Source organism: Artemia sp. Qi Xiang Cuo, chromosome 7 (genome assembly GCF_049724085.1).
Source record: "Artemia sp. Qi Xiang Cuo chromosome 7, ASM4972408v1, whole genome shotgun sequence".
Lineage (NCBI taxonomy): Eukaryota > Metazoa > Arthropoda > Branchiopoda > Anostraca > Artemiidae > Artemia > Artemia sp. Qi Xiang Cuo.
The window spans coordinates 59,410,390-59,434,024 of record NC_142800.1 but is presented as its reverse complement, the minus strand read 5'-3'; the positions used below and the strand labels follow the sequence as shown (position 1 = coordinate 59,434,024).

The window sequence follows — 23,635 nt, the reverse complement described above, 5'->3', positions numbered from 1 at the left end:
TGTAGCTTTTTTGCAATAAATATCTTTTGGACTTTTCTTTTTAGAGACCCGAAGATTGACTTATTTTTTGATTGTTTATGATTTTGGTTGCTGCCATGACCTGTGGCTATTTTGCAATAAATATTTACCGTATCTTAGAGACTCGAAGCTTGACTTTTTTTCCCTTGGTTATGATTTTGTTTGCTGCCAAAGCCTGTGGCTATTTGCAATAAATATCTACCGTATCTTAGAGACTCGAAGCTTGACTTTTTTTTGCTTGGTTATGATTTTGTTTGCTGTCATGGCTCTGTAGCTTTTTTGCAATAAATATCTTTTGGACTTTTCTTTTTAGAGACCCGTGGACTTATTTTTTGCTTGGTTAAGATTTTGTTTGCTGCCATGGCCTGTGGCTATTTTGCAATAAATATCTACCGTACCTTAGAGGCTCGAAGCTTGACTTTTTTGCTTGGTTATGATTTTGTTTGCTGACGTGACCCCGTGGCTTTTTGCAATGAATATCCACCTATCTTAGAGACTCGAAACTGGACTTTATTAAGTATTTTGTTCAGCTTGTCTATGCATATTGATTTTCTTTCATTTTTTGTTCAGATTGTAAGTCATCATTAGATGGTTTTAGTATGCAATAAATGCTAAATTGTGCCATTTTTTGTATGAGAGATACTGTCAGTTTATAATTGTTTAATTTCAACATTAAATTAGCAGAATTTGTATTTAGACCAAAACGTATAAAAAAGAAAAACATTGTTTTATCCCATTAAATGAAGAGGTTATATTTAAGTTTACCAAGAAGCCAAGACGGTAGGAGGACGTATGGTCACCACAAGCCTCTTGGAAAACATTTTTTTTTTTGCCTATAATTTTTCGTTTATGGGTTTTATGTGAAAAAATGAGACAAAAATCCTACCATATTTGTCAACTCTTTCTCCCATTTTTGAGGATTCTTCAATAGCACGCAATTGTTCAAATGAATATTCCATGACACCTGCATACATCTACACAAAAGAAAAGAGCACAAATTAACATGACAGAATCCGTTATGATTATCCTACACAGTTCCAGTGCATAGAAATAAAAAAAAAAATTACCCAAGACAGCAAAATAGTTTTGAAGTTAAGCCCATGAATGAACTAATGGTTGCAGCTATTACTACAACCTAATAAAGAATGTTTCACATAAGACCGTGTACAATTCAACACTGTCTATATACTGGTTTTTCAACAATATAACTAGTATTACATAGTTAATATTTGGACCATTTCATGCACATCATTTTCATTTATGACATTTTTTAAGGTAAAATAAAATCGTTTCTATTGTCTCTTACAATTATTAACGGTAACCTAAAGTTTACTTATCTAAAAACAAATTGAAAAAACAGCAAAAAATAAGTAGGGCCTAATAAGTAAAATGATATCTTTACAAACCAAGTATAGATCTTGAATCGTAAAAAATACTACTACTAACTACTAACAACTCACCGCAGCACCAAGCCACCTGAGGCCAACACAGCTACGCACGATCCTCCTCCGCTCCAATCTATTCAAAGCCTCCCTTTTTACACCCGCCCACGAAGTTCCTATTTCATTTAAATTTTTCTTTATGACGTCCTCCCACCCCAGACAGGGACGACCTGCTTTCCGTTTAGCCCTAGATGGTTGGCCGAAAAGAACAATCTTCGGCAATTTGTCATCCTTCATCCGCACAACGTGCCCTAGCCACCACAACCTTGCATTCATTATAGCCCTAGAGAGCGGTATTGAACCCCCTTTTTACTACAGCCTATTGTTGGAAATACGGTCAGTCAGCCAGGTACCCAAAACAATCCTTTAGCAATTTCTCTGGAAAACATCTAGCAAATCTTTAACCGCTTTTCGCAGCGCCCTTTCTTCAGAGCCATATTTGACCACTGTCATCACTGTAGCTTCTATTATCCTAATTTAGGTTTGCAGATTTATCTTCCAATTCTTCCAGACTTTTTTTAACTGTGAAAAAACACCCTGAGCCTTGGCTATTCTATTTTTAACATCTTCACTGCTCCCACCATCTTTACTAATAATTTCTACCAAGGTAAGTGAAGCTGCCAACCTGATCAATCTTTGATCAGGTCGTAAAAAATACATCTTAAAAATTATATTTTATAGATTTTATAAACCGTAAAAATTATATTTACTAAAAAAACGGTCACAGCAGGGCTGCAAATTTTTAGAATTTCTCCCAAGATCTTGACCATTACCCTTAAAACGTAAAAACCTTCATATTTTATATAAATTTCATCATTATTCAATATTTTGCGGTATTTCTCAAACCTTAAAATTTGTCGGCAATAAATCTTGGGATACTGCTAAATTTTCCGAGGCGGCCTTAACGCGTAGCACATACATGTCCCAAACATAAATAATACTTAAGTAATGGTAAAAGAAGCAAAAAATTAAATATTTTGGAATAAATAGATTGAACTAAAATCGAGAGAAATATAATACCCAGTCTATTGAATTAATTGAATTGAAAAGCAAATCAAACTTAAATATTTAAACAAACAGTTCTGTTTTAGACAGCTAAATAGAAACTTTTTTTTAATATTCATTGGAGTAACTGGTGGTCGCTTATCCTAACACTATGGATTGTGTGTTTTATAACTTTAGGCTATTAAATTCGTCTTTTGATAACGTTAATAGCATACCCAAAGGCAGAGGGAGAGGCCAGGAATACCACCCCCCCCTCTCCCCAAAGATCATTCCAAAAAATCCCCTAGATAAAATAAGAATTGTTGGACCTGAAAATGTTCTTGTCAGTTACAACCTAAACCCCCTGAAAGAAATTTAGATATCCTTTTTTCCTAATTCCAAACCCATAACCGTTTAAAATTCCTCAGAAAACAAAATGTCAGTTTCTACTAAGGAACCGAAATGCAGGAGTTATCAAGAGAACAAATAACGGGGTCACAAATCATAAACAGAGAAATGTAAATTAATTTTCACTTTATGAGTGATTTATTTAAAGACATGGGAAACATATTTTTTTCGATTGGTGATTTTCAGAGCAAACATTGAGCTTAATAGAATAGAGGTGTAAAAAATTCGGGTTGGAGAAGGACTCCTCCCCCCCCCCCCGTAGTACATGCATGAGCGATAAAAATATCTTTAGTCTATTTCATTACATACCTGAAATATAGTCTCAAGTTAATAAATTCTAACCTGCAAACATATGGTCTTCGAAAGTCAAGAGATGACAGATTGATAAGGTGTTTTCATTAAATATAACTTTCAGACGTTTACATTAGCGAAATCACCGATAAAATAATAAATGTAAAAAGCAGATTACAGCAAGATAATTACCTGATTAATTCTGCACATTATTTTTTGATTGATGTCTACATTTTCTCTTTGGACAAGATGACTGGTACCAGGTTCAGCAGGTCGAGACTTCAGGACAGACGTACAGCCAGCCACGACTTTTGACGCTGCAGCAGCATAAGCTTCATCTTCTACGTGAACTATTGAAAAGAAAATAATAGTCAACACTTTGCTGTAGAGTGACTACAAAGTCAGTAATATAATAAATTAGGCCATTGAATCTCCAGTAGCGTTACCTCAAGCCCAACAACTATAAATTATATACTACTTTTATTCTTCCTACCATAGAACATAAATTCACCGCCTGGTGCTTTAGTCTTACTAAAGAACAATCTAACCAAGTTGATCCTGTTCAAAATGGGCATTCCGAATCATAAATAAAAAATATAGAGCTCCATACTAACTCTCCAGATTTTTAGGGTACACCTTTTACAAATTGTAAGCGATGACATTAACATTGATTCACAATTCAATAATAAAACAAATTCAGACCCTCGTAAGTCTTCAAGTTCCTTTCTCGAAAATTGGAATCAGAAAATCAGGAAAAAATAGAAGAGCAGGGGAAAATACGCTTTAAACATACATATAATATATATTTACATCATCCTTATCCAATCCTTAATCAATAATAATGGCAAGTTCTAACCAAACGCTTTAGAATACTTAAACACCAAACACCACTATTTTAAGCGATCTCCAAGCATACGCAGAGGGAATAGTTAAATTCATACTTCCTCGCGTTTATAACGAATTATTACGAAATTATTCACCTTTTATTCCACCATGGCATTTCCCCAAATAGCCCAAAACGCGCTAGAGCTACCTTATATAACGGCAAGCAATGAAATCATCCAGGAAATTATCTGCCTTTATCACTATTGGCTGTGTTTAGTAAGACTTTTGAAAAGGGGAGGCTTTCCTGGCTTAATACTTTTTTAGTCTCTTAGAGATATTTTTTATCACTTCTAATTCGGTCAAGAGAGCATGGCTGCATGATACTATATGAATTTCATTCATCCTAAAGTTGCTTCTAGGTCGATTCCTGTCACTTTTCCCCAGATGCTCCGGGTGCATTTTACTCTTTAAATTCAAAGGGAGTAACACATAGTTATGTGATAACTATTGTTATTACTGAACTAGCGTTAATGGTGAAGCTGAAGCTTCACCACCAACAGTTAGAATTCGCGTTATTACAAGGTTGTTTGGTGCTAAGTTGACAAAACACCGTTTAATTTATGTCAAAACTAAGGTAAGTTAGAAAGAGCCAAATACTCATATGCTAGCAAGAGACCCAGTCGGACAACAATCATAAACAAGAAGAAGTAAAACACACATAAACTCTGGTGAGATGCAGCGACTGTGAGCGCTCTCATTGTGTTATGGAAAAATACTCGTTTCAGGTACCCATCCTTCAACATTAACTGATCGTTTTCAGATTAGAGATTGACTGAGTTACGGGCACTTACCAATTATATAAAGCAAGATTCCACTATCATAGTATGAATAACTTAAAATTTGGAGAAATCAAAAATCTCCCCAAGGTTTTAGGGTACGGAACTTTACCCCTCAAGTATGGCTTTCGTCCATGAAAAGACCTTATCAAGCAAAAATTTCACGGCACCTTTAAAAAGGGGAGGCATTTAAGGGAAAACACAACAATAACTGCATAATATATGTAGAAATTGAAAATTTAGGGAAAAAATCGTAAGTCTCCTCCATATTTTAAGGTTCATGTGAATTTACCCATCAAAATATGGCTTTTATCCATAAACAATTCTCTCAATCTTAAATTACTATACGATTTTTCCATCACTAACTTTACAATAAGAGATGTTTTTACCAATATATAGGTTCAAATTTACCCATCAAAATGTGGCTTTTATCCATAAACAATTCTCCCATTAAATTACAATACGATCTTTCCGTTACTAACTTTACAGTAAGAGATGTTTTTACCAATATATAGGTTCAAATTCATTAAGCTCTACGTTCGTTGTCGTGTCAATAAAGGAAATTGCTTTGGCTCTTTAGTTCTTCCCTTTTACTAATTCCAGTATAACTCATTTTCTTCATTTTTTTTTTGTAGGTAAGTACTTGGAATCATTCAATTCACGCCTTAAAAAAAACTTCCTGAACATTGACTTTCAATGTTAGTTGAAGTTTCATTCTTCCAAAAATATAATAAAACAGATGCTTTATTTTTCGAAAAAAATAGATAAAAAAAATCGTGATATAAACAAGAATGAAGTATGAACAATCCACATCAAACCTTGCAACCCTAATCTATTGTGAAATAGGCAAGGTACAGCTAAACTTTATAAAAAGGCCTAGAACGGCTTAATTCTTCCCCAGGATTAAAACAAAACTGAAGTCGGTACTTGGGCATTATATGGGCACTTTGGCTATAGACAGTGGAATGAATGCAGTGATGGAGACTCGTAAAGCGGGTAATTGTTATCTAAATTGATGGAAGAGCGTGGTTTCTCTTTGAATTTACAATATTTAAACTGTTGTTTTTTTGGGTTCAGGGGGAGAAAAAGGTACCTAAGTTAGTTTAGGTTATGTATTTAATATATGCAATGCTTTACCCCCCACCCCTAATGTGCAAATATATAGCCCATATTTTTTTTATAAACTATTATATATATACATCCTATTTTATTTTATTTCATTAGCATTAACCAACCTTGACTTTTTAGAAGTGCCCATATAATGTCCAAGTACCCTAAAGTCTTACCACTGAACTTTGGTTTCGACGAATCTGGCAACTGAGCTCCAACAGGAACGGCTGGAATAGGAACTCGAGAATCTAATTTTGATTCAGTCCACTTGGACGGCTTCTGTTGGTTTTCACGTTCTAATTGAGCATCAATAGGAGCAGTTTTTGAAGGATATTCAGTCCTTGGAAGGGCCAATGGTTGTCCTAAAACAATTTCATAGACAAGATATTTTATCCATGGCAAACATATTATAAGCGTCATGGATAGCCTTGAGCGCGTAAATCCTATAGATCTAACTACGACTAAGAAGTTGCACAATAGTGAACGTTGAGTATGTTGATTCTCGTGGCCTTATACTCTGAGAGTCAATGCTTGATTGAATTTTTGCGCATTAGATAATCCTGGTTCACAGGTAAAAAACGGAAATCTGTTGTTTTTTTTTTAACCAGGATCTAAATGGGAGCAGTTCTTATTTTCCTCTTTTGATACAGTTTTTTGTGTCTTCATATTTTCAAAAGTGTGGGGGGCTGTTCCTCCACAGTGGTAACCACTGACCCAATGTCTAATGGGAACCGGGTTCATTCTGCAGTCTATTACATTTTTAAAAAAAAGACTGTTCGGGGTTAACTGAAAATGAAAAAATCACATACTATCAAAACAATAAGCTCACCTTACAGCAAACGTATCAGGAAGCATATGGTTTTAGACAAGATTCTTTAAGATAATTGTTGTCTTAACGGACATTAAGAAAAACTAAAGAGGTAACAAAAATAAAAAGGAACACAAAGGCTCCGAAACTATATTTACAAAATAAAAGCAATAAATTTCATTTTGAACTCGTGACCTTGACCTCTATAAAGATCCCCAGTTTTCGAGCTTATGACAAAATAACTGATTAGTGTAATGACACTTAAAGGGCTAAAATTTATATCACATATGTTGCTTTTTTTTCTTTATTTTCTTTCTTTCTATTTTTCTTTCTGGGGACAAGTAATATCCAAGCTGAAGAAAAAAACAAGAAGTTTCGGCAAAGGAAAAGGGCTATTGCTCAGAAAAGCAAGAGTCTCAATTTGCAAAGCAGATGACGGATTCCAAAAAGCCCAGCTCAAACAGCATTTGGAAGCAATGTCAAGAAAGAACTTACCTGTGTTTTCATCAAAAGCTTGAAATTTCAGTGCATTTGAATTGGGAACTGATTGTGTATCAATCTTAAGTCTACCGGCAGATTTCAAGGACACTCTTTCTACAGGGACAACCCCCGAGGGCAGAGTAGTTAGACGGGAAAGAGCTGATCGCTTGTTTTCATCTTGAGTTTCAGGAACAGGTTCAACGTTATCTGCAATACACTGTCGAGCAACTCGAGCTTGAAATTTGCTAAAATAAGTAAAAAGAAGTACTGTATTATCAAGCACTGTATTATCAAGTTAAAAACTTATCGCTTTAAGCTCCAAAATACGCTTCTATATCTGCACAGAGAGGAGGGATTACACACAAAATTGGTTTGACAGGACCCCCCCCTCTCTCTCTCTCTCTCTCTCTCTCTCTCCCTCTCTCTCTCCCTCTCACTCTCTCTCTCTCTCTTTTGCCCTTTTCCAACTCCAAATTTTTGGCCTGATAACGAACTTATCCATTCACCAGGCCATGCCTCCTGGAAAAATTCCATGAAAATCTTCCTAAGTCAAACCTAAACATATCAAGGAGGCACACTTGTGCCTCTATAGAGAGGCGACCCACCACAATGTTAAGTGATTTCAGGTCCTAGAGGTCGCAGAGAGACGGCATTAATCGCATTTTGTAGCCCAAGCTCAAACTAAGAAACTTGCAAAATTTCATCCTCCTCCGACTTTATCTTCATGGAGTAAACTGGGCCGGAAGTTTGGACCCTCCCACCACAGCCCCCCTTTAACGTTGTCCGATTGGGCTGAAAATTAGATGTTAAGCTTTCCTAGGGCCCGGGAGCTTATCCTCGAAATTTCAGCTTAATCCGATCACTCCTTCCCTGTTTTCAAAAAACCAAATATAGCCACTTAAAATTCATTTCTTTTTTTTTTCTTAGCCACGCCTACAGGCAACAGTTGGCAACGGATCCGGTTGAATGAGGACTCATTCGAAGCAGAATTCGACCTGTTAGGGCCTTTTGATATTTTCAAACCGAAAAAATTATCCCCCGAATTTACATTTACGAAAAACCTCGTTTTCCTATATTAGCCCATGTTAATTTTTCCCACCACAACCCCCACTGTAACGGTGTCTGTTCGGGCTGAAATTTGTAGGATAAGTTTTCCTGGGGCCTGGGACCGTATCCTCGAAACTTCAGCTCAATCTGATCACTCCTTCCCGGTTTTCCAAAAACCACATATCAAGATTTTTGAGAATTTGCTTGCGTCGAAAATAGCTTCAATTTGATAAACAACAATCACTATTGTGGTTGTACAGTCCAGCGGCTGATACCCTAGACTTTTAGGCGGACAACCCGGGTTCGACTCACCATCAGAGCAACTTTTTTATATACTTTGAAAAGAAACTCAGTTTCTTTTTTAAATTATTTGAAAAAAATTACGTTTTCTAAAGAGTTAAAGAGGCTGAGTTACACGGTCAACCCTTAAAACGTACAGGGATTAGGAGGCACAGTTGGGGGGCGGTTAAAGAGGCTGAGTCACACGTTCGAACCTTAAAACGTACAGGGATTAGGAAGCACCCTGTACGACGTGATTTGAGTATTCAGGAATTAAAAGCCTTAACACAAGAATGTTCAAGAGCGGGGGGTTTGGGGGCGGCAGCCCCCAACTTTAACTCCTGACACGATCAGCTAACAGTTAGTCAAGCAATAATAAGTAATAAACTGTACAAAAACGTGCAGAAATTATTTGAAAAAAACTACGTTTTCTAAAGAGTTAAAGAGGCTGAGTTACAAGGTCGAACCTTAAAACGTACAGGGATTAGGAGGCATAGTTGGGGGGCTGCCGCCCTCTAAACCCCCGCTTTCGCAGCCTTTAAATATAAAAAAAAATTCTTTAAACTGAAAGTAAGGAGCGACATTAAAACTTAAAACGAACAGAAATTATTCCGTATATGAAAGAGGCTGTGCCCTCCTCAACGCCTCGCTCTTTACGCTAAAGTTTTTATTGTTTAAAAAAAGAGTTGTGAGAAAGTCAAACTTTAGCGTAAAGAGCGAGGCGTTGAGGAGGGCACAGCCTCTTTCATATACGGAATAATTTCTGTTCGTTTTAAGTTTTAATGTCGCTCCTTACTTTCAGTTTAAAGAATTTTTTTTTATATTTAAAGGCTGCGAAAGCTGGGGGTTTGGGGGCGGTAGCCCCCCAACTGTGCCTCCTAATCCCTGTACGTTTTAAGGTTCGACCTTGTAACTCAGCCTCTTTAACTCTTTAGAAAACGTAGTTTTTTTCAAATAATTTATATGTTAGGACTAAGTTATAGCACAAATGATAGTGTACAAACAGTTTTTTTCTCAGAATCAACACAGATTCAAGATTCATTCGATAGTAATTCTGAGCCCTAGTACCCTTTTCAAACACCACAACTGATTGAAGGACACACAACACCCCCTTACCTCCCCACGTACCCATAGGTACCCAGTAAACCCCAAATGACCATCAAATCATAACTTTAAGACAGCCAATTTAATCAGAAGAGTTTCAAAAGAAATAAGTTAAAAAAGAAAGAGAAGCAAAGCAATAATTCCAGTACGCCCAAAGTTATGAAAATAGCCCACCTAAAGTCCCCCCCCCCCTATAGCTCTATTTTAGCGTAAATATAGAAGATTGATATGTCACAATTTCTTTAAATTGATCAGACAAGAATTTTCACAATACTAAAGTTTTCAAATTTTCAAGAAAAACAGCGTACATTGATATGAGCAGTTTGAAAGTGTTACCTAAACTCAGACTTGAGTAGATCTGACGGCTCTGCATTCTTCTCTATTCCTTTATTAAATATCTTTGTGGCCTCTTTTGCGCTTCCGATACTTTCTAACGTCTGTGCCCAGGAGATATAAAATTTGGCCAAGGTCTGAAACATCTTTCTTGAATATAATAGCTTGTAGTCCTCTGAACTTTCACCTTTGATTTGTATCTGCAATATTATTCGAACACACGCTTTTTTTAATTTAATAAAAAACGATAGCTTAATCAGAAAATTTACTGTTAATAGCTATCTTTAAGACAAAAAATACTGATTTTTGCCTTAAATTTAGTATATGAAACATATTAACATATACAACATATATATTTTTAACTACGTGTATATATATATATATATATATATATATATATATATATATATATATACCCGGCAGTCGGCACAAGCCAGGCTTGTATAAATTTGATTCTCAAATCATTCGTCAGCATGATCGTCGCGTTATTCTTTAGTTTTATGTAAAGATGTACCAAATCAGCAATTTCAATTGAACTAAGAAATTCTGGCGTGAATTCAACTCCTCCTTTCTATCAATACATCAAAGAGTGGTCCACTTCATAGGATTTGTTTTCTTATGGGACGCATTGTGATTCTCACTATTGCTTTTCTTCTTACCACAGATTTCATTTACAATTCGATGTGATAACCCGTGTCGCTTTTCCTCTAACCACAGATTTCGTTGTCCATTATTTTCTTGGGATTGGTCGTGATGCTTGTTGTTGCATGTCTCCTAGCCGCAGATCTTCCTTTCTTTTTATCCTTTACACACGTTAAAATAACTCGTTCCTTATTCCATTGCAATTTCTGAAATATCTAAATTACCCAATAACATAATTACCGTGTTATTCTTTAGTATTAAGTCACATTTTGTTTGAAATTCGAAGTGATTTTTCTTGTTCCATACCTTTTTCCTTAGATGTTCAGAGCCATTTTACCATCTTGTGCAATCCTGCATGTGTCATAGATATTAAAAATTTATCCTTTATAGACTCACACACGCTAAACAAATTCCATCATTCCATTGTAATTTTGATTTGTCTACCAACCGCAGATTTCATTGTGCATAATGTTTGTTTATAATTCATCAAGATTTTTGCTGTTTGTGGTTCCATGCCTTTTTCTTTAGCTGCTCGGGGTCAGTTTTTACCTTTTATAATTTTGTATGTGCCATAGATACTAAAAACAATACGACCGCCCCTGGAGAAGCAATTATGTAATTTTTGCTCTTTGAGTGCACATAAATGTGACATCACACATCTTTTTTCTGGCATGAATTGCCTCTGTGCAGTTTATCCTTCACAGACGCCAAAATAACTTCATTCCTTTTCAGGGTGGCTTAGATATTTAGGCATGATTCCTTCTCTGCTTCCCGTGGAAAAATAGATTTATTATTAAAATAACACTTCTTCATTCTCGGGTGAAAAATCAGCAATTTCAATTGAATTAAGTCATTTTGGAGTTAATTCAATTCCTTCTTCCTGTTTAGCCGTTGCAGATTCGCGCACACCAAACTAACACGTTTCTTAATTCCATTGTAATTTTGCTTTGTTTCTATCAGCATATTTCGTTGTGCACTGTTTTTCCTTCATTTCGATGTGATTTTTGCTGTTTCTTGGTCCATGCCTTTTTTCTTTAGCTGTTCAGAGTCATTTGTAATCTTATGTAATTTTACATATGTCCTCCTGGGGGGAAAATTATGTAATTTATGCTCTTGAAATGGGCTCACAAATACGACGTCACTCAAATTATTTTTTCTCTCCAAAATTAAGTCTATAAACAAATTTTCTCAAACTCGTGACCTACCTATATCGTTTTTTTTTCAGGCCAGAAAATCCCAGTGTGTAATTTTTTTAAAAATAATATGGAGCCTTTTCAAGAAAAAAGCTATGCATACATACATACATACATACACATTTGCTCATTTAAAGAGAATAGATATAGAGATGGGATTGCAAGAAACTTCGGGATAAGAGCCAGAAGAATTATTTGTCCCAACATTTCCGCATTTTAATGTCATTTACAGAAATTTCCCAAGGAAACCCCACATATTAACAAATAATTTTATACTGAAGAATAAACAATTGAAAATAGAAAGGAAATGCTTTTTGTTTATATCTATTCTTGGACTTGATACTTTTCACTCACTCCCTTGCTTGTATAACTGCATAAGGGTTAAATACTGAATTTGCATTTGATGGACTTTACGTGCTCATTACAACATCACGCCTGAGCTCCACAGAATACCCTCAGAGCTCATCATACAAAACCAGATCTTCAATACAAAGCATCCCTCCTCCTAGCTAGAGCGGTGTGTTTGGACTTATGTAAGGGAAACTGGTATGGGAGCTAGTCTTGACTGCATCTTACTCTTAAAACTCTTTTGTACTACCTCTAATTTTTACGTTTGTGCTTTGGTGACTGCGTAGTGCCAGACTAGGGAGGCATACTCTAAATGAAGTCAAACAAATGATGTGAAAAGTCTTAGGCAGTGTCTTTTATGGAGGAGAGAATTTTCGGGAAGTTTAAGGAGGGGAAGGAAACAACTGGAAATTTAACTACGGAAATTTAACTACGGAAAATTGCTCTTAGTACTTTATTTACCAGAAAACCATTTTGCTGAAAAGGATCAGTCCCCAATGGAATTTACAGAATTTTTTTCCAAAAACATTCCTTGTAAAGTTTCATGCTCTAGCTTGAAAATTCATCTATTATCCTCCCTCTAAAATCACACATGCGTGCATCTGTGTCCAAGGACTATCCCCTCTCTGCTGCTCTACTCTTTAGGATTTTTTTTTTTCTTTCCACAAAATATACTAAACCACATAAAGATTCAGATAATAGACCTTGAATATTTTTCTGATAAACTCAATCCATAGCCCAGAACAAAAAACTAATTCTCCTTAAAGTGTTGCATGTGTGTACCTGAATAAATAAGCAAAAAAAAGAAGAAGTGCAATACAAGCAAAATCGTACATATCTTAGCCATAGCTTCAAGAGTCTTGTGTCATTGAAATATTCGGTAGAATCTTTAAATTGAATGAGACATTTCTCATACAGTTCACGAACTTCTCCACCTCCTGTCGGGCATGATTCTTCCATCCATGCTATGTATCTGTGCCATGGGTCTAGGAGATCATCACCATTGTTCAATCTAATTTCATCCTCAAATTTCCTATAAAGAAAAGTACGATTGCATATATATATATATATATATATATATATATATATATATATATATATATATATATATATATATATATATATATATATATATATATATATATATATATATATATATATATATATATATATATATATATATATATATATATATATATATATATATATATATATATATATATATATATATATATATATATATATATATATATATATATATATATATATATATATATATATATATATATATATATATATATATATATATATATATATATATATATATATATATATATATATATATATATATATATATATATATATATATATATATATTATATATATATATATATATATATATATATATATATATATATATATATAGGCACACTTGTGCCTCTATAAAGAGGCGACCCACCACAATGTTAAGCGATTTCAGGTCCTAGAGGTCGCAGAGAGACGGCGGTAATCGCATTTCGTAGCCCAAGCTCAAACTAAGAAACTTGCAAAATTTCATCCTCCTCCGACTTTATCTTCATGGGGTAAACTGGGCCGGAAGTTTCGACCCTCCCACCACAGCCCCCTTTAACGTTGTCCGATTGGGCTGAAATTTAGAGGTTAAGCTTTCTAGGGCCCGGGAGCTTATCCATCGAAATTTCAGCTCAATCCGATCACTCCTTCCCTGTTTTCAAAAAACAAATATAGCCACTTAAAATTCATCATCATTTCTTTTTTTCTTATCCACGCCTACAGGCCACAGTTGGCAACTGATCCGGGTGAATGAGGACTCATTCAAAGCAGAATTCGACCTGTTAGGGCCTTTTGATATTTTCAGACCGAAAAAGTTATCCCCCGAATTTACATTTACGAAAAACCTCGTTTTCCTATAATAGCCCATGTTAATTTTTCCCACCACAACCCCCCTTTAACGTAGTCTGATCGGGATGAAATTTAGAGGATTAGCTTTCCTGGGGCCTGGGAGCTTATCCTCGAAATTTCAGCTCAATCTGATCACTCCTTCCCTGTTTTCCAAAAACCAAATATTAAGTTTTGTGGGAATTTGCTTTGCGAAAATAGATTCCATTTACTAAAAAACAATTACAATTGTGGCTCATTAGTCCAACGGTTGATACTTCAGACTGTCAGGCGGAAAACCCCGGGTTCGATTCACCGTTAGAGCAAATTTTTTATATACTGAATTTAAACTTTAAAAAAGAAACTGTTTTCTTTTTTAAATTATTTGAAAAAAATTACGTTTTCTAAAGACTTAAAGAGGCTGAGTTACAAGGTCGACCCTTAAAACGTACAGGGATTAGGAGGCACAGTTGGGGGGCTGTTAAAGAGGCTGAGTCACAAGTTCGAACCTTAAAACGTACAGGGATTAGGAGGCACCCTGTACGACGTGATTTGAGTATTCAGGAATTGAAAGCCTTAACACAAGAATGTTCAAGAGTGGGGGTTTGGGGGCGGCAGCCCCCCAACTTTAACCCCTGACACGATCAGCTAACAGTTAGTCAAGCAATAATAAGTAATAAACTGTACAAAAATGTGCAGAAATTATTTGAAAAAACTACGTTTTCTAAAGAGTAAAAGAGGCTGAGTCACAAGTTCGAACCTTAAAACGTACAGGGATTAGAGGCACAGTTGGGGCTGCCGCCCCCCAAACCCCCCACTTTCGCAGCCTTTAAATAAAAAAAAGTTTTTTAAGCTGAAAGTAAGGAGCGACATTAAAACTTAAAACGAACAGAAATTATTCCGTATATGAAAGAGGCTGTGCCCTCCTCAACGCCTCGCTCTTTACGCTAAAGTTTGACTCTGTCTCACAACTTTATTTTTAAAACAATAAAAAACTTTAGCGTAAAGAGCGAGGCGTTGAGGAGGGCACAGCCTCTTTCATATATGGAATAATTTCTGTTCGTTTTAAGATTTAATGTCGCTCCTTACTTTCAGTTTAAAACTTTTTTTTTTATTTAAAGGCTGCGAAAGCGGGGGTTTGGGGGCGGCAGCCCCCCAACTGTGCCTCCTAATCCCTGCACGTTTTAAGGTTCGACCTTGTAACTCAGCCTCTTTAACTCTTTAGAAAACGTAGTTTTTTTCAAATAATATATATATATATATATATATATATATATATATATATATATATATATATATATATATATGTGTGTGTGTGTGTGTGCGACAAGCTTGTTAAAGCTTACCGTATCTTGGTATTAATAAATATATATATATATATATATATATATATATATATATATATATATATATATATATATATATATATATATATATATATATATATATATATATATATATATATATATCAAAATCAATCAAATATATATCAATCAAAAGCTACAAGCCTGAGAATCTTTGCCTGATTTTCGAAAAGGGGGGAAACATCGCCTAAAAGTCAAAGAATGTTCATGTCAAAATCACACCATCAGATTCAGCGTATTTGAGAACCCTACTGTAGAGGTTTCAAGCTCCCATCTGCAAAAATATGGAATTCTTTATTTTAAGCCATAAGAAAGATCACAGATGTGATTCAAGAAGTAGTCAACCCATTCATGACCTTGGATGTCTTTTGAAAGCATTTACTTGTTCCCAATGTTGTGGTACAATGCAACTATCTATCACTTTCTGATTCGTCAAAAGAAAATCCCCCCTCTGCAGCAATTACACATCTTGTTGTTCAAAGTGCCAACAGCTATGTTGAATCTTGTAGAAACATCACAATAATTTGCTCCAATTGAAAGCTCAGTTAAAGCTTCTTGAAGATTATCTTCATTGTAATTGGCATATGATCAACTCCCAACCTCGCACACATACGTGCAGGGCATCTTCCTGAAAGAACTATATTTAATCCCAATTACCCCAAGTCCAAAGGGACACAAACAATCAAGATTACAGCTGAAAAGTTTGACAATCTATCATTGAATGCATGCTAGGAACTTTGAAAATGCACTACTATTCATTCAACCCCATTTCTACTCTTCTCTGCTTGAACCATTGCAAACAGCAAATCGTTAATAGCCTGGTCTTGAATATTCAATATTTCTCTAGTAGCCTACCAAATTTCAACTCTTTGCACATCTCTTAAAAATATTACGTCACTTTGCAAAGTATACACAAATGGGAACAATGTTACTTGTTCACCAGCATTAGACAATGACAATGCACATGGCAAAGTGAAGAAGAGAAATGGCTGATGCCAAACCTCATGTCATTCCTGTTTGAATGACATCTTGTCAATAATATACAGAGATTGTATGTTTGACCAGTAGATGTCACAAGGGAGGTACTGTTTTGTTCAAAGTAGCCCACAAGGTTCAAAGTAACCATATTTGACAGTATTTGTGTAGAGGTTGGCAAAAGCATAAGGCCTAGGAAGACAAAATATTGCTTTAACTGCTCTATTCTGGGAATAATGGAGAGAGCTCAAGAAAAATTTGTTAGTATCTCCCCTTATCAAGCAATAGTATGGCAATATGGCAACATAAAAGGGTAATATAGGGAAAGTTTTATATCAGAGAGATAGAATTTATGTGGTTCAATATACCTGATGGATCAAGGACAAGAGAACAAATATGGGTTATATTGGTTTTAAATAATGAGGCTGTCTTACCTTAAATCACACTTACTAGTGATAGGACAAAATCCTGTATCTGCTAGCTTAGTGATCGTAGTGGGATATGTCATCTGAGACATCCCAAGAAATTTTTCATGGTTTGTTGAGCCACTCCCTATCCACCAATTACTTGAATGGATCCACACTGGTATGAGTCACCATTCTTTCACTAAGATAGTTCCACAGGCTGAAAACAACTGGAGAAGAGCTTGTCCTCAGCTTGATGTTTGCTTGCTTATGGAAAATCTTTTGAGAGTGACCATGAGTTTTCTGTGAAATGTTGAGTTGAAAATGGCCAGGAATGGTATCTTAAGAAGCTTGTATACTGTTATAGCATTGCCTTTTTAAGACAATAATTTAGGTTTGGGAGTTTAAGCTTGTGAAGACAGGATGGATAAGGGCATCATATAAGTCTTTAATGCATTTTGTAACCCCTTTCTGGACAGATTCTAAGGCTGCTTTGTCAGTCGAACTGTAGCTTTGGTTTAACTGGATTCTTGTAAAGCTTGGTCATGACAATGGGAGACCTGCTTGTGAACGTTCTTTTAATAGTCCAAAGTATCTGATTTGCCTTCATAACAGTTGCTTGGATATGAAGATGAAATTTCTGAATATGTTTCACTATCTAATAAAAGGACTTATCCCCATTTGAATAATTTCCGTTTGTTTTAAGTATTGAGGTTGCTCCTTACTTTTAGTTGAAAAAACATGTTTTTTTTATTAAATTTCTGGTCGTTTTAAATAATGCCGGGAAATCCAACTCCCTCCATCGAAAGTTCTTCCCACATAAAATACCCCCCCCCCCCGACCAGAAAAATTTCCCATTCTAGCTGAAAAATTCTTGCAGACGATTCCGGGTGAAAAATTTTTCTTAACGCACTTTCATTTGAAAAAGACTAATTTCTGATTGTTTTTAAAGTCACGCAGGAAATCTCCTCTATGGAAAAATTTTCCCACTAATACCCCGCCCAAGCTTCTGCAGAAAATTCCCTCTAGAAAATTTATCTCGTGGAAAACTCCCCCATGAAGAATTTCTCCCTGGGACCCCCCCTCAGGAATCCCCTGGATAATTCCTGGTAATATATCTACATGTAAAATTGACTAGGCAAAGATAAAGTAAGACAAACAAAAAGAATTTCATACAAGAGTTCTGGTCAGTTTCCACAGTGTACAATTTCCTTGAAAAGTTCATCCCTGAAAACTTCCCTCCCTACAGAAAGTTCTTCCGTGGAAAATCCCTGCCTCAGAAAATCCCCCCCCCCTCCGAAAAATGTCTACTTCTCAATAACAAATACGTGAACAATGAGCAAATTTCACGACTTATAGACTTTTCCCTAGGGGCTGTGGGGGGGGAGGGGTCATGTTATCCCCAAAAGCATAGTTGCTGGACTTCTTCAACTATGCTGAACAAAATGGCTATCTCATAATTTTGATCAGTTGACTTTGGGGAGAAAAGGCGACGGGAGGAGGGCTAGTTGCCCTCCAATCTTTTTGATCACTTAAAAAGGAGCTTTTAACTTCTTTTTGAATGAGCCCTTTTTCGATATTCTAGTACTGGTGGTTCAATGCAATCACCCCTGAAAAAAAAAAGACCAACTAGCAGTACAAATGTACCAAAACTGTTTGAGAAAGAAAAGAGAAGTGGCTTGCCAAGACCTTACTAACTACTTTGATAACCTTGAATCAATTATCAAACATGTGCCAGAATACAATGTTTTTAACTTCGATGAAACAAACCTAGGTGATGACCCAGTCAGAAAAAATATGCATATTCAAAAGGGGAGTTAATCAGACCAGATTGAGAACCAGACTAAAACTGTAGTCTTGATTATGGTCTGTGGTTCAGCTACTAGAGAACTGTTGGCTCCATACATTTGTTATAAAGCATAAGGTTTGTACCTTACGTTTTTGTACAGTTTATTACTTATTATTGCTTGACTAACTGTTAGCTGATCGTGTCAGGAGTTAAAGTTGGAGAAATGTGACACCTCATAGTACTTAATATAATGTTAGCAAATCTGGTTAGTTTGAACGCTATATGTTTGAAGATTGGTTCAAGTCTTAGTTGCTTCTGCACCTTAAAGCTCAGCCTGGAAGAAAAATTGTAATAGGCCATTGACTGAGCTCTCACTTCAGTGACAGGATTATCAAGGTCTGCAAAGAAGAAGATATTGCTTTTGTTTGTTGGCATTATTATAAAGAAAAGACAAACAACTTAAAAATGGGACAACCCCAATGGAAATACGTCATCAAATTGAGCATGCCTTAGCACCCATGATCTGATATTTGAAGCTACTATAATAAGAAATGTTAGATATTATATCTTACCCCAGAACAGGTTTGTGCTTATTTGTGTTTGATTTTTTTTTTTTTTTTTACCACGTGTGCTTGTATTAATATTGTTGTTCACTATAATAAAAAGCTTAGATTTCTTTTATAGTTATGATCTATAAATTAAAATGTTGAATTGCAATTTAAATTTAGGACAAAATTTGAATATACTGTCAGAATCAGCAATGGATAGTATTTTTGCTCATGTGGTTGGAAATTCTGTGTGACTGTTGGTCTTCTATATGGCTTAAGCCATCTAAACCTCTACAATAGGATATCCAATTGATGAATACATTATATACACTTGTTTAAATAAATGTGAATATTTTATATACATATAAAGAGAAATATTACCATTTAAAATTGGTGAAAAAAAAGTTCAAACTAGCACTTGCCCCCCCCCCCCCACACACACACACAAAATTTCCTGGCAGAGCTCATGGCCTGCAGTGTCTTTTCCACCTCTGTGCTGGTGGGCATGGGAATGAAATATTTTATGCTACATAGAGAAATGTTTTAATTAATTCCTACTCCATCCCACCTCTTTCTACATTTATCTGAAGGCTGATGGCAATTTTTAACTTCGATGAAACAAACCTAGGTGATGACCCAGTCAGAAAAAATATGCATATTCAAAAGGGGAGTTAATCAGACCAGATTGAGAACCAGACTAAAACTGTAGTCTTGATTATGGTCTGTGGTTCAGCTACTAGAGTTTGTAGTTTTTGCATTAAAATTTTCTCTTTTAGACAACTGCCCCACCCCTGCCAACACAATTACTTACTTCCCACCTTCATGAGAGCTGATACATCATGATTGCACTAAACCTGATTTCATAAAAAATAAAGTGAATCAACTTAATTAAATCCAGTACTGTTACAATGCAGCATTACTTCCCCTGCAATTAAGAAGCATAAAATATAGTTTTTTGATACTTCTAACAATTAGTAGCATATCTCAGAATTTTGAATTGATTGCAAATTGGTCTTCTCCTGGGCAAAATTGTACTTTGGTGCCATAAAATGGCAGAAAACAACACTTTCCTGTTACATAATCTTTATGGTAACTTAAAAAGGAACTTTTAAATTACATTCAACTGAGCTCTCTCCCAACTTTCTAGGACCTTTGGTTTGATACAATCATCCCTGGGAGAAAAAAAAACAAGCATCAACAATTTTTCTTCAGGAAAAAAAAAGCAAAATTCCACATTTGGTAGATTGGAGCTTAAAACCTCTACAGTAGGGTTCTCTAATATGATGAATCTAATAAAGCATTTTTCACTAAGATTGCATGCTTTAACCATCACACCTGAAAAAAAAAATACATCCACAATTGTTCTTCTGGACAAAAATACAAATTTCCACATTTTATTGATTTTAGCTTGAAACCTCTATAGTTATGTCCTCTCATGCAGTGAAAATAAGAAAGCAATTTTGACTAAAATGGCTTGCTTTTATAATCAACCCTGGAAAAAAAAACCATGTAAACATACATACACAATCTTTCTTCTGGAAAAGAGGCACAAACAAAATTCCACATTTTATAGATTGGAACTTGAAATCTGTACAGTGGTGAATATTGACCTGAGTTGATCCTTGCATTCAGTTTGTTATCACAAACTATTTGATAAGATTCTCGTGTGGTAAAAATTTTTTTTTGAGTCTGTTCATTTTATTTGGATGAAATTGAGCATTGAAAGAAAGAAGGTCAATTTGACAGCTGGATTGTAGGTTAAAATTTGATTTTCCCTTTTCTATTCTTTAATTTTTTTTTATCTGTCTGAAGATATAAGGGATTTCAGTTAGAGGTCAAGAATTGCCCCATTATCAAAAGATGTATATTTTACATGGTTATTATAAAATCAAAAGGTGGTTTCTATTTCTATGCAGGCACAGTTCTGAGTACAGGGCCTTACAAATCTGATGATCTTGGCAAAGCCCCACTTTAGGGGGTTTTGAAATCTTGAAAATCTGTTGATCTAGATGTAGGGCAGATACATGAAGTTTCCTGGAATGAAATCAGAGCCTAATAATAGACAGTACTATCTCTACTGCTTCTGGGAAATTGCATAGAGACAAGTTTATACCTGTTACAATTTTGGGAAACGATAAATATTTCCATAATTTTGGTTTGAGTCTGATTTTCTTTTACTCTAGGTCTTAAGACATAATGGATAAGATTAAATGCATAAAAATTAAATATATAATAGGTTAAATGGATTAAATGGATTGATTCTTTTGCCAAGGTTCTTTGCTATTTAAAATTTACTGAGTTTTGCTACATTTTGGATGCAAAGTCAGTTACTCTTTTAACTTAAAATTTTGTTTTTTTTATATGTATTTAAAAATAAAATTATCCCTAAGAAAATGTATACTAAAATATATTTGTATGCCCCCTATGCACCACTGCCATTTTGTTGTCTGCCCCCCCTCCCCCAGGAAACTTTCTGCAGGCATCCTAGTCCATTAGCCTGTTGTGAATCTAGGTAGACAAATCTGCCCAGCCTCTCTCCAGGGCACTGAACTTTTGGAAAATGGGTGGAGGAGAATCAAACTTTCAAATATAGACCTACAACTTAAAATGGACCTGGAGAGTAATTTTCACTTCTTCATTTCCTGTTAGACTTGAATGATCCTACAAAAATGGGAGCAACAGTCCAGTTGCTCTACTGGACTGGACACTACAATAACAAAATTCTTACAGTATTTCATTACTTTCAGGATTTCTTATTTATTAGGCTATACAAGTGGTCCTGAGTTTAACTACATCTAGGCCTCCTTCCTATCATATGCCTTGATTTAACACTAGAATATACACAAACATTTACTGATTAAATTGAGCTTGATTTCTTTTAATTGCCATTACTTCACATAGTGAACCAGCTTTTGATTAGAAATAAGTACAAAAATAAAACTATAAACTAACAGAATCAGAAAATCTTTATGCATATGACAAAACATTACTGCACATTGCGACTGCAAAGTTCCAAAGCCAGCACTGAATGCGGCTGCAATGGAAATATAACAGTTTGTACCTCACTGCCTGTAAATAGCCCTGCTTCCTCGCAATCATCTTCTTTGTTTTACAGAACTAAGTGTTTATCCTAGTGTATCTTCTTGTGAAAATGAGCTTTATGAACTTTTCTTTTGATCTGATAGTTTGAGTAACTTGAGCTTCCTAAGGGCTGTTTCTGAATTCATTTCTACACTATCTTTGTCAAATGTGGTCCCAGCTATGGGACCTCTGCCACTGGGAAACACATCACAAAAGTCTTGGAACAATATAAGCTTCCAAATAAGCTTCTAAATATGCAAGTGCTCTTAAAAGATGAAGATATTGCTGGGTTTGTGGAGATTCTGCCAAAATTTACTACAATACCTGTAACAGAAAGTTCATTGCAGATCTCTGAATTTCAGTGCTTCATTAATCTGGGGCAGCCAATCTGCAGAAGAGGAGTTGGTATGTATGTCAGAGAAAATTTCCAGGTTGGTCTTTTTAGCCATCTAATTTTCAATGTACCTTGTGTGGAAAGCTTATGGATTGATATTTCTGTCCAAAAAAATAAAAAATCTGTATTGGATGTGTATATAGAAACCCTAGTGACCCAGTCTTGATGATTGTGAAATATATCTCAAAACAATTGTTTTGAGATATATTTCACTTATTCGTTTATTACTTATTTGTTTATATTTCGTTTATTTTTATTTATTTATTTTACTATAATTATTTTTTGCCCTTTTTTGGGGGGGGGGGGCCAAGGATGGCCGGTAGTAATTGTTGTCAATTACTGAAGAAATGGTCTTAGCTAGCCTTGATGTTAACAAATCCAAGGGATCAGATGGGATACACCCAAGGCTCCTCAAGGTGTGCTGAAATGTTCTCAGTTCTCCCCTGTGTAGACTCTTCCAGCTGTCTTTACAAAATGGAGAACTACTGTCTGATTGGAAAACATCCTATATCATACCAATTCACAAAAAGGCCCCAAAGATCAAGCAAAAATTATACTCCCATCAGCATGACTTCTGCAGCTGTAAAGGTGCTCAAGAGATTTGTCAACAGAGCTCTAATTCAGCACTTTGAAGTTAACAATATTTTCACTTCCACCCAACATGGCTTCAGATCTTTAAGATCTATTGATACTAATCTAATATAGACATATAAGTATGTTCCACCGTTGTTGGATAAAGATTTCCCTGTCAACATAATGCTCCTGGACCTCTCAAAAGCATTTGACAGGGTTTGTCATGAATTCCTTATCACCAAACTAAATGCAGCAGCTGTTGAGGATGTTATTGTAAAGTGGATACAGTTTCCTTTCAGAAAGAACATAAGTTGTAAGAGTTCATGACTCCCAAGGTGTCCTTCATTTCTCCTTTTCTACAACTGTTTTAAGCAGCATTCCCCAGGGGACCATTCTTGGGCCAAGTTTTTTCAACTTCTATACAAATGATGCACCAAAGCTTCTCTCAAACCTCCTCAATCTT

General features: G+C 35.4%; 1 protein-coding gene across 2 annotated transcripts in view; it reads right to left on the bottom strand.

The window, feature by feature from the left end:
• LOC148950508 (uncharacterized) overlaps nt 1-23,635 on the bottom strand; it is an 88,136-nt gene that overhangs the window by 56,277 nt on the left and 8,224 nt on the right. For both annotated transcript variants that reach the window (XM_089092441.1, XM_089092440.1), the window contains exons 2-7: nt 12,983-13,181; nt 9,969-10,165; nt 7,218-7,447; nt 6,091-6,276; nt 3,336-3,493; nt 905-992 (exon numbers count right to left, since the gene is read on the bottom strand). In XM_089092441.1, the coding sequence (XP_088948567.1) occupies nt 905-992; nt 3,336-3,493; nt 6,091-6,276; nt 7,218-7,447; nt 9,969-10,165; nt 12,983-13,108 (985 nt within the window). In that variant the 5' untranslated portion in view covers nt 13,109-13,181. The remainder of the gene's footprint in view (nt 1-904; nt 993-3,335; nt 3,494-6,090; nt 6,277-7,217; nt 7,448-9,968; nt 10,166-12,982; nt 13,182-23,635) is intronic.